Source organism: Olea europaea, chromosome 13 (genome assembly GCF_002742605.1).
Source record: "Olea europaea var. sylvestris chromosome 13, O_europaea_v1, whole genome shotgun sequence".
NCBI classification, from domain to species: Eukaryota; Viridiplantae; Streptophyta; class Magnoliopsida; order Lamiales; family Oleaceae; genus Olea; species Olea europaea.
Genome location: NC_036249.1, coordinates 27,451,803 through 27,468,711, shown reverse-complemented (window position 1 = coordinate 27,468,711; position 16,909 = coordinate 27,451,803). Strand labels below are relative to the sequence as shown.

Sequence of the window (16,909 nt, the reverse complement as noted above, 5' to 3'; positions counted from 1 at the left end):
AGTTTGGTTAAAAAATACAAGATGGTCAAATATTTGGAATTATTTGGGCCAATTTTCTCTCCAAATCTTTAAAATGCAGAATTTGCTTTATTAAAGCCACTAAAAATGGAAAAAAAAAAGAAAAAGAAAAAGAAAAAACGATTGTCAATTAAAAAAAAAAATAAAAAGGAAAAATTGCAGTAGCGATCTCTAACCTTTTCATTTTTTTACAGACTTTACTCTAACCTTCATTTTGCGCCAACGAAAGTCCCTAACCTTTCATAGATATGCACCTGAGGTCAATTTGGATGGAAACATTTCAAAACACGATTAGTTCACTGGAAAAATTCCTTGAACCATCTACTATCGCGACAATATTATTAGAAGCGGACGGTGTTTTAGACGATTTTATTGGATGTTAATTCCTTAATTTTTCATTCAAGTGACGGTATTTTGGACGATTTTCGTTTAGATGGATCTCAAGTGCATATTTATGAAAGGTTAGGGATCTTCGCTGGTACAAAATAAAGATTAGGGATCTTCGCTAGTACAAAATAAAGATTAGAGTAAAGTCTGTTGAAAATGAAAAGGTTAGGGACCGCTACTGCAATTATCCTAATATAAAATGATGAGGAACGGCTCTTCTCCTTCCTCTTGGTGGATTTTCTTCACCCTGCAGAGACCCTTTGACTCCCCGTCACAAATTCACGAATCTTATACTACAACATAAATAAAAGACACCCTTCATTCACTTAAATTAATCAGTGCCTTTTTTTCAAAAGAGAGAAGTGTCAATTTAAATACAGAAAAGCCATGGATGCTGATTCCTGGGCTGCTCGTCTTTCTTCTGCCTCTAGGCGCTGTCAATCCGTCCTTCAATCTCGATCTGGTATACAGAACCCCCAGTTTTTTTGTTTTCGAACGTTTAGTTTTCATCTGAGGTTTCTTCCATTTGACCAATAAATGTTTATTTACCTGAAAGATTGCATTTTTACGGATCTTTTGGCCAGGTATTGTGGAATCAAATTGAAGATTTGAATTTTTTGAGGGTTATGTTAAATTAACAAGAACTTCTACTATAGACATGGAATTTTTTGTGGGTTTATTGATACCATAATTAAATATAAGCAGTCTCTAATATTGAATCTTTATGAGGTCTTTCGAAGATCAAATTTTTAAGTAGGGTTTGTTAGGTCCACAAAATGATTGAACATATCCATCAAAGATTGGCTAATTATCTGGATTTGTGAACTTTAATAAATGTGTATGTTAAATTAAAGATTGGGTTCTAATGGGTTCTTTGTGCGGGATGCTCTGGCAGGGATAAAGTGGGAGGGTCTCAATGCAGAAATGTTGATGGGATTCGAGGAAATGGACATGGATGGTGATGTAAGGGAGGAGTATCCATGCCCGTTTTGTTCGGAATATTTTGATATTGTGGGACTCTGTTGCCATATAGATGACGAGCATCCTGCTGAAGCAAAGAATGGGGTACAATTCCTTTGCTTTTGATTCTTTTTATGATTGCCGGACATTTTGTATGGATCAAAGGGTTTGGAACATGATAAATTTTAATGCCATGTGATTCAAATTTGAGAAGCAAGTTTGAGAAATACCAATAGTTTATATTTTACGTGTTTTACATGTTTCGAGAAGGTTGAAAATGATTTGTTTAAAAATTGTTACGTGATAAAGAGTGTCGAATTAAGATTTTTACTTATGGTAAGATGTAGGATGTTTCCCTCCCTCTCCTCTGCTTGGAGGGAGGTTAGGATTTAGGAATATGTCAATTCATATGGTTAGTTTTTAGGTTTGATTTCAATGGTTGATGAAAATTATGGATGCATGAAGAATAGGGTCACGAATGGATTGGATTATATTGCTTTTATAGGTTTAACATTTCCCGAATGGGAAAAGAACGTTAAGATGCATACTTCATTGAAGTGAAGCAAAAATTATATGGAAATAAGAAACCACTTTGTGGGCACAGTATATTCACTAGAATTTTGACTTTTCATCGATTTCCATTTTATATTTTAGCTGCTATAAAGTTGCCCATAAGTTTAGCAAAGTCAATACTAAAGTAATTGCAGAATAAAATATTTGTATTTACTTCGGCAACTATCCAAATCCAGCAGCCAAAGAACATCATCAAGTAAAAGGTTGGGTAGGGGACTAGAAGAAATTAACCATCCAAATCAAGCAGCCTAAACCGTCAGCATCAGATGGCAAAGAAAAGTCAATATCAGTTGACTAACTAAAATAAAAAAAGACTAAGGATATGCCTTTTTATTTCCTTAATATCATGTGCTGTTATTCCATTGGTGCCACTGTGAGGGTTGGTGTTCTAGGTAATCTGACATGGAACATCTTTGCTTCTGTTAAGAACAGGATGTTAGTATATTTTCATTTGCACAAATCATAACGAGTAAACAAATTAGTCTGTGTCATTTCAAAGTGTTGTTGCTAACAGAGGTCTTCTCCTTGACTCTTGCAGGTGTGTCCAATTTGTGCAATGAGGGTTGGTGTTGATATGGTTGCACATATTACATTGCAACATGGGAATACTTTCAAGATATCCTTTCTTTCAGTCACACTTCTTCCTATGTTGTGCATTTTCTTGAATTCCTTCTTGCTGAAACATGGCTATTCTGTGAGCATATTAACAAGTCCTGGTTGGCATATTACATTGCAACGCTAGAATACCTTTAAGATATACGTTTCTTGCAGGAGGAAGGGGGGGGGGGGGGGGGGATATGTTGTTTAGTTCAAACTTACTGAGTTTTCAATATTGTTAAATTTTTTTGAAATGTGCCATGTATCATTTGAATTTTGTGACATACATTTTGAGGCTGTTGGCACATTAACTCAAACAAGTGCATGACTGACACAACAATTTTAAGTTCGCTGATTTGATGGGTTTCTGTTCAAATAGTATTCTCCTACAGATTTATGTTCGGACATTGTTTTGTATAATTTCTTTTTCAGTTCTCATCAATATGTTGGTTTGATGCCCATTTACCGTTAAACACCTTATGTTCTTAATCAATGTAAGAATACTAGCGCTGACAGATTATGTAGGTACATTCAAACTAATGTAATAAATAAATAAGTAAAGGCAACTATATTTTACATGGAAAAGCCAAAGAGAGAAACTGCTGACGTTCTGACATTCAATTTAGTAAGCATGCACAAATCATTATCAATTGTTTGGAATTACAAACCACTAGACCTCAGTCTAAATCTAAATCAAACTGAAATGAGATTACTGGATAACAAACTCCATGTTTTATGTCGATATATTTCTATTTGAATCAGGTACTCCTAACTTGATCTTCACACCTATCCTTCATTTTGAACAGATCCTCTATTCTTGAACTCAAATAAAAACTTCTATCTATCTTATTATCCACCACTTCTCTGTGCTGGGCTTGTATGTTTCAGGCTCTGATGCTTGCCAACTTGAAGTATGCGCCCCAGTAGTTAGCAAATCCTCAGTAAGTGAGCAATCCTCATTAACTGAACAAGATTAAATTCACACAGAACTGTGGTTTAGTTAGCACACATTTATTCTGCATTCCCACTACAACATTACCTAGAATGCACAAGTGGCACATTTTTAAAGAGAAGAAATTGTAGAAATAGTTTAAAACACATAAGTTTTTCTTTCCTTATCTTTCACTCTGCACACAACCCTGTTTTAGCCTCTTTTCTTGTGTCCTTTATAAATTCTCAAAGGCCTTAACCAGGTTGCCTAGAACTAGGAAAAGAATTTAAGAAGTAAGAATCTGGTCCATGAAAATGAAACAAAATAAGATCGTTGGGACATTCTTTAGGACGTCATTTCCATACGATGTCCTCAATGATATTCCTTCAATATTGTCCTTTTAAAAATATATTTGCTTCGTTGAAGACAAAAACGTGGATATGAAATATTTGAAAAGGCTTATTTGGATACAAAGGTGTTTTAACTCTGGGAGGTGAGGCATAAGCTTTGAAACAAATCGATAAGATTGTTCATAAAATATAAACATACAAAAATATGCTCATAATAAATCATAAACCATCTTACAAAAATCCATAGTCAAATAATGAATAAAATTTAAAGTCAATCTTGCAAACAAATATAAAATAAGTTCTCAAATTAATAATCACGTAACTAAAATGTAATTTACTACTAGAGGTAGAAATAACGCCAATCATGATACTAATAAGATATATAAGGCAGTCATCAACATATTGGATTCCCCTATCATCCTTCTCATCACTTCCTTTTTCCTCTTTCTTTGTGATCATTCTCCACTTTATATTTTAGAAGACAGAACTGTAATTATATTCTTCAATTAGTTCAAAAAGATGTATTCTCTTTCCATTTCATGTATGGGCAAGAAAAAAAATAAAAAATAAAACTTGAAAGATTCTAGGTTTTGAAAAAATGAAAGCCCAAAATATGAGCTAAGGTTAGTAATAAAGTGCCTAGAAAAGGCAAGACAATGGATGAACACCTTAGTCAACTTCTAGTGTAGCTTTGAGGCATAAACCTCATGAAACTGAAGCGCAAGCCTCTCATATGGCATTTTACAGCGTATGCTCTGATGTGTTTAATGAAAGCCTCACTTGAGGTCGATATATGAGCGGTTTATAGCAAGGAGGGTCACACGTGACAAATTTCGTATATTTAGACTTATGAACATATGTACATTGCATGTCCAAATAGTGACAAACATAATTGATGCAAAAGTGTGTTAATTTGACAACGAACAAGAAGATAAGAATTGAGTGCAAAGAAGTATTATGATCAAGGGGTTTGAATAGTACATTAAACAAGCTCTCTATTTATAGAGTGACTTATTTAGAATTGAAGAACTTCTTATAAACTACAAGTTTATCAAAATATTGAAGCTAATTTTATCTAATCTAAACATTCATAATTTAAATTAAACTCTATTTTAAATCTTATTTAACTTGTACACTTGCATTTGATTAGTTAATTGGTTTCGTAGTTCCATAATTTTATCAATCAACATATTCACTACCTTTGTCATCTGGCATTCAAGAAAGTCAACTGATTGCATTTTCCTTTACAGTCAATTTAATAATTCAAAATTGTTCCTGTGTTTAAAGATGAAGAATTTCTTAGTCCTTCATTTTGAGCCCATATCCGAAACATATACTTCATGAGTAATGGTAACTAGGACGATTTTGGAAGGGAGTGAATGTAAGAAATAGATTTATGGAGTTGAACTATTGTTTTTTCCTGTGTATAAATGTGAAGGGTAGAGAAGAGGGAGAGAAAATAATATGTGTTGCATAAAGTTGGCCTCAACTAGATTGATGGTCGAGTAGACCATACACTGGGCCCGGTGAAAAATAAAAAACAACACTTTGACTCGAAGTCTATTTTTAAATGAGGGTCAAGTGGACGTTTTGTGAAACGTTAAGTGAGAAGAAGGCTATGACGAAAAACTCAAAAAAAGGCTGCCGTTTTCGTCTTGGCCTTCAGAAAAAAGGTCTTTTAAAAATATTTCCTCCCTTTGTATTGAAGCTTCAGACTAAGCACTGTTTTCAAACAATAGATTTGTAATTTAGAGGCTTTGAATACTTCTTTTCTTTTTGTCGCATGTATTTTTTTCTATTCATTTTTACTCCAAAAGATATTTGGACTGGACTTTTTGAAAACTAAAGTATGTTAACCATGTGAAGATCAACTTGTTTTGCTCCCAAATATTTTTGTTTGATATTTATTGGAAAAAGTGTTGCTACATGTGCATCTCACTGAGGAATCGGTGTGAGAACTCCATTTGCCTTGAGATCCTTGACCAGATATTACATGCAGCGCAAGAGAAAATCACTTAAAGCTGGTTCACATTCAACACTATCCTTGTTGAGGAGGGAACTAAGAGAAGGAAATTTGCAGTCTCTTTTTGGAGGGTCTTCCCGTAAAGTATCTTCAGGCAATGCAGCTCCAGACACATTGTTGTCATCATTTTTCTTGCCAGTGGGTGATGATTTCGTAAGTGTTCAATCACACTCTTCGTCAGAGCCAAATCCAGCGAAGAATAGCTCTGCCAGAAATGTTTTAGAAAGGTAATAAATTGCTTTCTTATTTCACTTTTGTTGTTCTGTTTGGCTACTATTTCTATATCTGAGGATTTGGTTACTTGTGCCAGGATCTTACTGCAAAGTTAGGCATAAATAGAAGTGGGGAGTGATAAGAATCAATTAGAAATGTCAAGATTCTTCCTTTTTCTTGATGTTCAAATTTCATCTGTCTACCAAATTTCAAGTGTTTTTCTTTACAATGTTTTTCGAGGAAAAAAGTTTAGAAATGGTAAAATTGATTACCAGCTAATACGTTTTTAAGTTTTTGCATATACTTGGTGATTATATGCTGTTGGGTTTTCTGCTCCATATAATGGAGAGAACTCATCTGGCCATAGTTTTGACCGTCAGCCAATCTGTTGCCAACGCAAGTAATGTTTCTCTAATTCTGAAGCTAATTGACAAGAGAATTGCTCCATATTGAACAGCCATTGTAAATATTAGGGTTTCAACATGATGCCTCTTTAGCATGTGAAACTCATCCACTTTGAATGTTTGTGTCAACTACTATATTGTCAATTACATTTGAAATACAGGGATGCCTTACACATCGGCATTGTATGCCATTGAAATGGCAAGCTATTGGCTCGAAGAAATATCATGCTTCTCGTTAATGATGAATTGAATTATGATTGTCATGATCATATTTATGTAATTTTAAAACATGCTTCTTAATTTCTTGCAACTTTAGTGCGCACACATTTGAATGCATATGTTACAATTATAGATTTGTGACGTACATGTCCTTACTCCTTTGTGGGAAATATTGAACAAGCTCGTTCTATAGGATTTTAGTATTGCCCAAACCGCGGAGCCCCATCATAGTTGTATTTCCAATAATAACCTTCTTTAGTTGCATTATTTCAATGTCCAAAACTGAAAGTACAAATGGATAGATTTGTAAGAGTGCTGTCAATCTTTTCTATTATCTGAACGGTTATAATTTGAATCTGAAAGATTACCACGTTTTCTCCAAGTAAATGTGCTAAATTTTTGCATTGTAGTAGTAAGGTGCGCAATAAAGGCTAGTTTTTTGTATGAATTCATGTTATTCTTCATAACAAAAAGCTTTGCATTTGACAGAATCTTTTTATTGTGCATATTGGTAATTGTCTTTGAATTAGTCACGTACATTTCGAGAACATTCATTTTTTTATTTTTATTTTTTTAAATTTGTGGAATATGACACATATCGATTTGATGGAGATATTGACCTAAAGATGCACTTTATATGCTTGAATCAAGTTGCTGTATTTATTATTTATCTAAAATCGTCTTTAAAGGCTTCTTATGTTTATCTTCTTTTGGGTTTTAATCTGTATGATGATATTTGTCAATGTTTATGGGAAATGAGACAAAAATATGTGATAACGGTAGTCATTTTGAAGATCAGTGAATGATTTTCGTAAGTATTTACTCCCTTTAGAATGTTAATTGATGTTTTTGTGCCTTTAACTTCGTGCATCTTGCCTTTTTGTGCGCATTAAAATGTTTAAGTTGGTCCCTTCCTCCTTATTCCTCTCATTTTGTATGATACTATTTAGAGACGTTCATATCTTGTAACGATATTATTATTCTTTTATTGATTATATATAAACGTGTACAAATCATGGGGAATCATGTAGCTTCTGCTAAGTGATAATCTCTCTGAGTTTTTACTAGGGAAGTTTGTTTCTAGCCATTGCAAATGGTTGAACCACTTTGTATTCGTACTGTAATTCTCTTATCAGTAATTACAAGACAAGAAAGGAAAAAACAGCATTTTAATCCACATTCTTGTGATGTTCCTATGCTTGGTCATTATGCAGTCGATTTTTTTCATGTTTGTCGGGATGTTTAACTCTATTATTGGATTCTATTTGCAGAAAGGTCCGAGAAGCTCCCATGTCTATCAAAGATCAAGAGGAGAAGTCACAGAGATGCACATTTGTTCAAGGTATGCTGTTGTCCACAATTCTTGATCATGGTAACATATGAGGTTCAACAGGGCTGCTAGGTTTGGAACCATAAGTTTGCCGGTACAACCTCTGTGACAGGTTTTTTATCGGTACTGTATAAGTTCGTGTGAAAGTGTAATAATAAAATGTAATCGATGTTCGTGTCTACAATCAGTAGTAGATAGAAATGGACGCGTTTATCCCATTTTGGTTTATGTTCGTGTTTTGACTAAAGATAATGAGTTCACTCTTCCATAATCTGTGTGTGTGATGATCTTGTTCTGGTCAGGGTTGCTAGTTGTGCATATTTGTACCCATACGAACAAATTACTGTTTGGTTCGCGTGTTTAGCTCAGCTTATAGCGGGATTTCATTTAGGTCACTGAACTAAATTTTCGGTACATTTGTGGCCATTTCATCCACTGCGGTTAGTTTGTCTAACCGAAAAGGTGATGTGGCAATCTAGTTGTTTGCCAATTAGGCTGATATACCAACTTTTCTCAGTAGGGTTAATGGAAATTATCAAATTTTAACAAAATTTCGAGTTCAATGACCAACTTGGAACCCTATAAAGTTTAAGTGATGAACAAGAAATTTTACTAAAGTTCAGTTACACTATTGGATGGGATGGTAATTGCTGCTTAATATATAGGCGTTGGCGTTGGATTTGGGCTGTGGAATATTGAGAGTATCCTTTGGCTCTCCATGCAGTGAGAGTAGTTGGGGTCTTGCTTGCATGCTTGAACGAGTTAGCTGACAATTTTAGGAAGTGTTTAGTACTTGTGGATCCCTAAAAATGTATAAATAAAAAATTACTTCTTGAACCTTGAGAGCGATAAAAGTTCCTCGCATCTGGGTTATCATATCGACTTGAATCTCCAAACCGAGATGTGGGGATTCCCTTCCTCTTTCAAATGGGAGGGCCAGGATCTACTGTCCCATAGATGAAAGAGAGGATATCTTTGAGGGGAGCATAGGATTCTAGTATATAAAATGAGATTGGTAAGATCAAGCATTGGATGGTGTGGTGTATAAACACGGGCCAAATATAGGCTTGGTCTTTAGACTACATTTGCTCCCGGTAGAGGGAATCTGTGCGCCGAAGATTGAGATAACAAAGAAAAAAAGGAACAAAAAAAAATAGTGAAATAGCGATATTGAATAAGATGTAGATGAATGAACATGCGAGCTCATAACCCTTGTGTGTGAAGCTTGAATGCATACGAGGTCAGTACAAGCTTTAGGCATAAAAAAGTTCGCAGGCAAGACAGGCGAACCATCCCCGTAAATTCCACGTTGGCAAAAACAATTGTTGAAGTACACGTGATTAAGTATTTAAAGCGTGACTTTGAAATCAATGTATACAGACATGTAAGCTAATAAATAAAATGTGAATACATAACAAAATTGTTTAAGCTCTTGTTTGAGCTCCATTTTTTCAATTTGTAATTAAAGGAATAGTAATTTATTGAAGAATGTGTGGTTAAAAAGAAATGAATTTTTTTTTACAATTACGCATAATATTATTTTTATTGAAGAATGTATGATTGATAAAAAGAGATGAAAAATTTCAATTTAATAGAGGCCAAACAGGAGCTAAAAATCCACCATTAAATAACTATCACCTGCTCTTTTTACTAAATGATCAGGCAAATTCAAATATCTCCATTCTAAATGGTCAGTTCCTCTTGCTCCTCGTTGAGGAATTTAGGAGAAAATCCTAAGTGAATGGCATTTATTGATTACAATTTTGGGGTCAACCAGCACCAAGTTCCCTATGTTGCCTTGTTCAATTAGAAATGAAGGAATTTGTTCTTACAAGCATCATTGTAAATAATTCATTGAATGGACCATGAAAGGCAATGTTGGCTAAGATAATAATTATTTACATGTCTGATATACTAAAAAAAGAAAATGACATAAGAAATTCAACTTAATTAAATATATAATAATATAAATCCACGTGTTGGTTGCAGACAAGAATTCTTTTAATTTAAGCAAGAATTGAATTTAACACGTTAATTTGTCGGCTGTTCCAGTCGTTCTTCGAAATACAACAATCATCTTCAACACCAAACCGAATAAATGCAGAATGCAGGGAATATTCTGGGCTGCTTTATGTAGAAAATACAGAATGTCTCAGAAGGAACCACTAATATTACCAACGGGATTTTGCCAAACAACCCGCTTAGTTGACAAAACGGACGACTGCACCCTCACATCTCGAGGTGCGTCCCACCTGAATTTAAAATCGAACCCACCTGTGTTGTGTGTGTGCAGTCATGCCCGCAGTATTAATGTCACAAAATTAATATTTTATAGTTATTACCTAAATTATGTACATTACAAACATGTTAATATATATTTTGGTTAATCTAAAAGCTTTTGTGATAAAACATTATTTTTAACTATTAAATTATACTGTTACATTTATAGCATAACTTTTCAAAAGTCTTCTTGAATGGTCAAATTAAAAGTGTAATAGAAGCATCCGTCGACAAAAGGAACGCCATAAGATGCTCATTTAATGGCTATTGAGAACGAATTAAATCGAATGTTCTATTTCTCAATTTTTTTTATTACTTCTTTATAAATCAAATATCTTCTAGATATTATTAAAAAATCACCTCCACCACAACCTCCCACCGTCACGCCCATCCCTAGTCCTCTATATCCCTCTACATCACCCTCTCCCCCCTGTAATAGTGAGCTTGAGAGCATATAAAACTTCCGGGTAGCAGCTTAGGAGTCTACCGAGTAGTAGCGTGTGGTCAAAGACACTAGGAGGAAGAGAGAGAATATTGAAGGCCTAAACTCAAGCAATACGAGCCAAATCCAACCTATCGACTCTTGAAGGACTTCGATTTCTACCCTACACCCTCAAGGTCAAGCTTTCCCAACAACACACACCCCATATTAACAACTTAAAGAAGACAATATCCTTCGGACCCAAATAAAAAATGAAAAAAATTGGTGCAGTTTAGGCAGAGAGTGGGGATGAACCCAAAGCCAACATTTCCAGGAGGAAGCATCTCAATTGAATGTAGATTTTAATCAACAAAGAACTCTATAACGACCTATATATATATAGAACAAGAGCATAATTCTTGGATAAGAGGGAATTCGGTTGTTCATTATTTCTAACATATGGAAATAAGACAGGGTATTGACCTCTCATTGGACACATATTTGTCCACAAGCAACTCTCTCGAAGTGGTTACAGATCGTGTCAGCTAAAATGGTGTGCGTAAAGATCCTTGCAATGTCCTTGAAGGTGTTGTAGCCTGCATCAATATAAAGAACAAGTCCTAGTCAAGAAAAAGTAAAATAAATGAACCTCAATACTGCATTTAGAGGAAAATTTAGTGATTTTTTATTCCAAAAAGTCCATTTGAAGGCATCTGACCAAACTGATGAAGCATACAAAAACATTGCACTATTGCTTGAAATAAACTAAATTGTAATAACCCAGCAGTGGTAAAGCAACATGAAAATGCATCCCTATTCTAAGCTTCCAACATGTACAATCCAAAATAATGTTTCAATCAAATCCACACAGCAAAAATCCAGTTACCAATTTCTGAAAAGCATTTGCCATTTGAGTTTTAGGACAAGAAGAGTGATGATAATCTACATCACTGCTTCTTATAGTTGCATGACATTTTCCGAAAATTTGAAAAGCCATGTGCTATTTATGACTAAAATTCAGACATCAAATGCCCAATTCCAAATTCACTAGCTTTTGTGTATTTTCTAACCATTGGTTGCACTTATAGTCTTATACCTTTTCTATGAGAGAATTGCTCACCTCTCTAAATGGGTTTGAAATACCAACATCAGTACTGATGTCTGATCTGCTACTGCAAGGATGGAGTTGCTGATGACCCTGTCCTAATCCAACCCTATCACTGATTCCAATAAATTCACCGTGTGACATTCCCCCAAAAGAATAATCCGCAGATGTAGAAGCTTGACTGTGAAGTGATTGCTCCCTCAAACTACTGAATCTTGGAGAAAAAACTTCCCTAGGGTGCAAGGGAAGTGCTGTATTTTCTAGTAAGCTTTGCTGAAGATATATATTTTGTGGCGCCATCCTCGTGGGAGTAACTGTATATCCAGGTACTAATTCCCTACCTCCAACTTGAGTACCAAAAAGACTATTTCCTGAAACTGTGGCCATCCCATCAGTTCTGTCAGATTGTCTACTTCTGTAATTAAGAAGTTGGTATATCTGACGCTGTATTCTACGCCTTTCAAATACTGTAGCTGCCCCAGTTCCCGTAGCTGTAGAAGCAGCTTGAAAATTCCCAACTGAAAGTCTCGAAGACACAGAATGCTCAGTTCCTTGAGGTAATGGGGTATCAGGTACATACAACTCATTGAGGTCAAAAGTTTCCCTCAAACTGGCAACAGGGGATGATCCTATGGACAAGTTGTTACTTGCTCCATGATCAACGCTAGGATTCAAACCTTGTGCACCAGATGAAGCAAGAGCAGTTGGCCTACATCCATCACAATACCAATTACCTTCAGGCACTTCATGTCCAAGACCAACACAATAAGCGTGCGCTGGTGAATCACAGAGATCGCAAAGTAACATAAGTGCATCATCTCCACCTTGTTGACACTCGATACATAGCACATTCTCATAGGGATCATGATATCCCCTGCGCTCTTCCTCGGATGGTTGATAAACCTGCACATAACGATAGTGGGATACAGGTAATTCAAATAATCATAAATAAGGACATCCTTTTGCTTCCAAAAACTAAAAATGGACTTGTTCAATAAAATACCTGATCACGTTCTGGAACTGTAATCACCTGAGTCCTCAAACCAAGCCCTGCATCTGCTCGTGCTGTCCTACTGATAGTGGAAAACCTTTGCTTGCAGAGGGGACAACTAGATTCCACCTTTGACCACTCCATGATGCAAGAAAAACAGAAATAATGACTGCAACAGTTCAATGTTCCCCTGACTGTTCTCTTCCCTTCTTCAGACAGACAAATCCCACAAACCTGCTTCCCTGCTTCAACTTCTACACCTTCTACCTTCCCTTTACCCTTCCTTACTGCACGTTTTCGTTGTGGAGGCAGAATGAGTTTCTCTTCTATAGTTTTCGAATTTGAACACCTCAAACGTCTACAAAATTCACTAGCTTCTCTAATCTGTTCTCTCTCTTCCTCAGAGATAGTGTATTCATGGTCAGATGATCCCGAACTCACAAAATCGGAATCAGAATTTGAAGTTGACTTCCCCCTCCTTGACCTTCCCCATTCAGTGATCTTGTTTTTTTGCACAATCTGGTTATCATCTCTGAAATCTTTACCATGGTCAGATCTTACTTTTCTCACTGAAACTTGTTTCTTTACTGATTTCTTCCTTTTGGTCTTCTTCATAAATTTAGCATTCCTACCCTTCCTTCGTCCTTTGAGAATGCCTTTCTCTTCCATACTCACCCTACCCATCTTAGTCTTCATAGTAACAGGTAACTCTTCTTCATCATCTATACCATCAATCTCATCTGGTAGAAATTCCTCATCATCATCATCATCATCATCATCATCGGAATAATCATACTCAATATCTTCCTTTTTTTCTCCATTTGAGAACTTTGTTTTCTTTCTGGGCATCTCATCATCAAAATCGTCATTATCTTCTTTGTAAGAAACCATGGTTTTCTTTCTAGGCCTTGGATCGTTGTCTGCTTCTCTATATGAAACCTCAATTTCATCCTCTTCCTCTTCCTCTTCCTCTTCTTTATATGACACCCTCCTTCTCTTTCTTCCTTTTGTACTAGCAAAATTATCATCTGAATCATCATCCTCTTCTTCTTCACTATATACCACCACCTTTTTCCTTTTTGGCTTCACAGCCCCATTTATCTTTTTCCCTGAAGAACCCTTTCGACCTCTAGGCCTTCGAGAGTGCTTGACCTTCTTTTCTATCCATTCGTCCTCTTCTTCCTCCTCGAATTCACCTAGACTCTCTTCTGACTCATCCTCAGCTAGAGAAGAACAATATTCATCCTCTGTTTCATTGAAATCGTCATCTTCACCTACCTTGTAATCTTCGTCTGAGTCATCTGAACCTTTGCCATCCAACTGATCCCTGCATCTGGTATTACGTTTGTATCCAAGATTGCCTCTTCTTGCCATCTGCTCCCACACCTATAAAATCAAAAGAAAAGATATAAAATTGAATCATTTAACAGTCCACATCTTCCAATATAATGCATGATATAAAATTTAATAGAAATTCAAAGCCAAAAAATTCAGAATCAACAAATTTATTTTTTTCTCCTGATAAGATTTTTACATAAATGACAGGATTCTGAACAGTTTCTCCATTTCTTTTAAGCCTTGTTGTAAAGATAATTAATTGACTGCTAAATCAAGTTAAACCTAGTAAATTTTGCATCATAAATGCAGCAATTGTTAATTACAATAAAGGACAAGACTAAAAAATTCTCACAACTTATATTCTATGAGAATCTCATCCCAGGTGAACAACATAAAACCAGAATCCCGAAATCTTTCATTTCCAGATTTGAGCTCAATCAAATATGCCAATCAAAATACAAAATAAATCCAAATTAAGTATATTACGCTCCCGGAATGTTCATCAACAAGATTCATTTTAGAAACCAATAAATAAATGAATAAAGGGGAAAAAAAAACCCTTAACTAAAAATAGTCAATCTGATTTATCACAGAAACGAAAAGGCCAGATTTGTCATAGGAGGTAAAATATGAGAATATTGATTTATATTATTTACCCCGGGGAGAGTTTTTCCTAGAATATTAACTTAAGAGAATTTCTTAATCTTGTCCTTTTATTGCTAAATTTTTTCATTTCCCTATTAAGTCAACCAAATTTGCTAATTGAAAAAAAAAATGCTCCCGAAATGTTAATCCACCAGATCCTTCTAAAAATAAATATCCCTTAACTTACGTTAGTCAATCTGATTTATCAGAGAAATGAAAAAAGCACAAGACAACCCTAGATCGAAAATTTACTACAGCAGTCCTCGCCTTCAATAATTCTTCAAAATCAAATCAAGACACCAAGCCCATCAAATAAAACATCAGAATAAGTGGAAAAACAACAAAAACCGTTAATTGATTAAAATACAGATTTCAATTTCAACTCAGAAATAAAAATAACATTAATTTTGAAAAATCACGATTTCAGCAAAATATTGGAGTTGGAAATAGAGAAAGAGAGAGGGGTTGAGGTTTGGTACCAGCGAGAGGAGCAAAATCCAATTACGCAATTCGCTGATTTCTCTCTCTAGATAGAGAGACGTTGAATTATCCTTTTATGGAGGTAAAAGTTAAATTGTGGCAGCAATGGAATTTAAAATTTTCCTCTTATATCTAGCAAATTTTCCTATTATATATATCAATCAATAAAAAATGAACAAGTATAATATTTTATATATTGAAAATTAAATCAATTAAATATATTTAATTGATAATTTCTATATAAATAAGTTTTAGATAATTTAATTACACAAAATTTATTTTCTTTCCATTTAAATTTTACGCTTGCAATCAAATACACCCTTGAGGTTTTTAATCTTTGCTCATTATAGCACTTATGTCCCTAACGATCTGCTGCATCATTCTTATTGTCAAAATTTTCATTAGTTAATACATTTTATATTTGATAACAATTTTATGTCCAAAAATTCGTTGAAATAACGTAAAACAATTTATTTTTTCAACAATTGTTTGAAAGTAAATAAATAAAAAGTGCTAAAAATATTTTTATCGCATCTCAAAGTATGAAAGTAAAATTTGGTGTGAATTAAAATTAAATTTTTCGTAGATTTTAATAAAAATTGATAAAATGTGTGGTTGAAAAGTTGTGAATCACATGAAATATAAGATTAAAATTGATAGTTAACTTTCACTAAAATTAAAATTTTAATTTTAATTCCTATCAAGAAGTGGCTTAATTGTTGAGATTAAGAAATTTAAGACGGAGATCATTGTGCCCGCTCGATACCTAATGAGATAACAATTTCCGCCTTTTTATAGTTAGGGCAATGTAATATTTTTGTCATTCCTATATACTTGACAATTCAAAAATAAATAAAAAATTAGACTCGATTTTAGCATTTGGACCTCCAATATATAATAATGTCTAAAAATAAAATTAAATAAAGTTTTCTATGGCTCTAAGAGAATGCTTAGTTCACCATAAGTAAATTAAGTTACTTTGTAAGTAAGTAAAATAGTTATTTATTTAAATGTTACATTCAAATAACTATTTATTTTACTTTTAATTTTAATTAGCAAAAAATTTAATTTTTAAGAAAATATACTTATTTTTAACTATAGAAACATAATTACATTTATAAGCTTAACCAAACCCGTGAATACAAAGGAAGATTAGAAGAGAATGTTTGATTGGTAAGTTAAATTAAATAAAATTTAACTTAATAGAGCATCCTAACATCCAAAATAAGACAAATGTTGAACCAAACAACTATTCCCCACGGATTCATGAATCTATTGCTAGGCAAAGACAACTTTGAATGTATAAAAGATCTTTCACAACCCAAAGAGATAATTTTTTATTTTTTTATTTTTTTTAAAGAAAAAATGGAGAACTGAAAATGCAATAGTGAAGGGATGACTGATTAATTTTTATGGACCTGATATTGATTAGTAACTGCATATTTTGATGGCATCAACACTTCACAAGTTTTATGATCTCGAGAGGAAAGTGATAAGGCTCGAACAACACAAAGGATCTATCGAAATTATTACAACAATCTTCAAGAACTATGGAAAGAAATTGATTTTTGTTGCGGAAATCCGATGAAATGTGAAACTGACATATAGAAGTGTAACTCTATTATATAGGGGGATAGAGTTTAT

The 16,909-nt window shown here is 34.2% G+C and overlaps 2 protein-coding genes across 5 annotated transcripts; one reads left to right on the top strand and one right to left on the bottom strand.

The window, feature by feature from the left end:
• Positions 1-641: 641 nt before the first annotated feature.
• Positions 642-8,306, top strand: LOC111408091 (protein DEHYDRATION-INDUCED 19 homolog 3-like). 2 transcript variants are annotated; one of them, XM_023037876.1, is made up of 6 exons: positions 642-868; positions 1,301-1,470; positions 2,477-2,554; positions 5,810-6,066; positions 6,150-6,209; positions 7,947-8,306. In XM_023037876.1, the coding sequence occupies exons 1-5, from the start codon at positions 793-795 to the stop codon at positions 6,166-6,168; spliced, it is 600 nt and encodes a 199-aa protein (XP_022893644.1). In that variant the 5' UTR covers positions 642-792; the 3' UTR covers positions 6,169-6,209; positions 7,947-8,306. The 2 variants fall into 2 exon arrangements, with proteins under 2 accessions (XP_022893644.1, XP_022893643.1); XM_023037875.1 differs by lacking the exon at positions 6,150-6,209 and having other exon boundaries at positions 645-868.
• Positions 8,307-11,115: 2,809 nt separating this feature from the next.
• On the bottom strand, positions 11,116-15,360 carry LOC111408090 (chromodomain-helicase-DNA-binding protein Mi-2 homolog). Of its 3 annotated transcripts, none has more exons than XM_023037871.1 (4): positions 15,265-15,360; positions 12,815-14,188; positions 11,827-12,714; positions 11,116-11,302 (listed from the first exon to the last, which is right to left on the bottom strand). In XM_023037871.1, exons 2-4 carry the CDS (start codon positions 14,174-14,176, stop codon positions 11,252-11,254), a joined length of 2,301 nt encoding a protein of 766 aa, XP_022893639.1. In that variant the 5' UTR covers positions 14,177-14,188; positions 15,265-15,360; the 3' UTR covers positions 11,116-11,251. The 3 variants fall into 3 exon arrangements, with proteins under 3 accessions (XP_022893639.1, XP_022893640.1, XP_022893642.1); XM_023037872.1 differs by lacking the exon at positions 15,265-15,360 and adding an exon at positions 15,053-15,191; XM_023037874.1 differs by lacking the exon at positions 15,265-15,360 and adding an exon at positions 14,973-15,038.
• Positions 15,361-16,909: the final 1,549 nt, after the last annotated feature.

What these genes read in the sequence shown, in the direction of transcription:
- LOC111408091 (XM_023037875.1), top strand. Translation starts at nt 793, where the DNA reads ATGGATGCTGATTCCTGGGCTGCTCGTCTTTCTTCTGCCTCTAGGCGC. An exon ending in CGTCCTTCAATCTCGATCTG is followed by an intron (nt 869 to 1,300) that starts GTATACAGAACC and finishes ATGCTCTGGCAG; the next exon opens with GGATAAAGTGGGAGGGTCTC. An exon ending in AACATGGGAATACTTTCAAG is followed by an intron (nt 2,555 to 5,809) that starts ATATCCTTTCTT and finishes ACCAGATATTAC; the next exon opens with ATGCAGCGCAAGAGAAAATC.
- LOC111408090 (XM_023037871.1), bottom strand. Translation starts at nt 14,176, where the DNA reads ATGGCAAGAAGAGGCAATCTTGGATACAAACGTAATACCAGATGCAGG. An exon ending in CAGTTCCAGAACGTGATCAG is followed by an intron (nt 12,715 to 12,814) that starts GTATTTTATTGA and finishes CGTTATGTGCAG; the next exon opens with GTTTATCAACCATCCGAGGA. An exon ending in TTTCAAACCCATTTAGAGAG is followed by an intron (nt 11,303 to 11,826) that starts GTGAGCAATTCT and finishes ATATTGATGCAG; the next exon opens with GCTACAACACCTTCAAGGAC.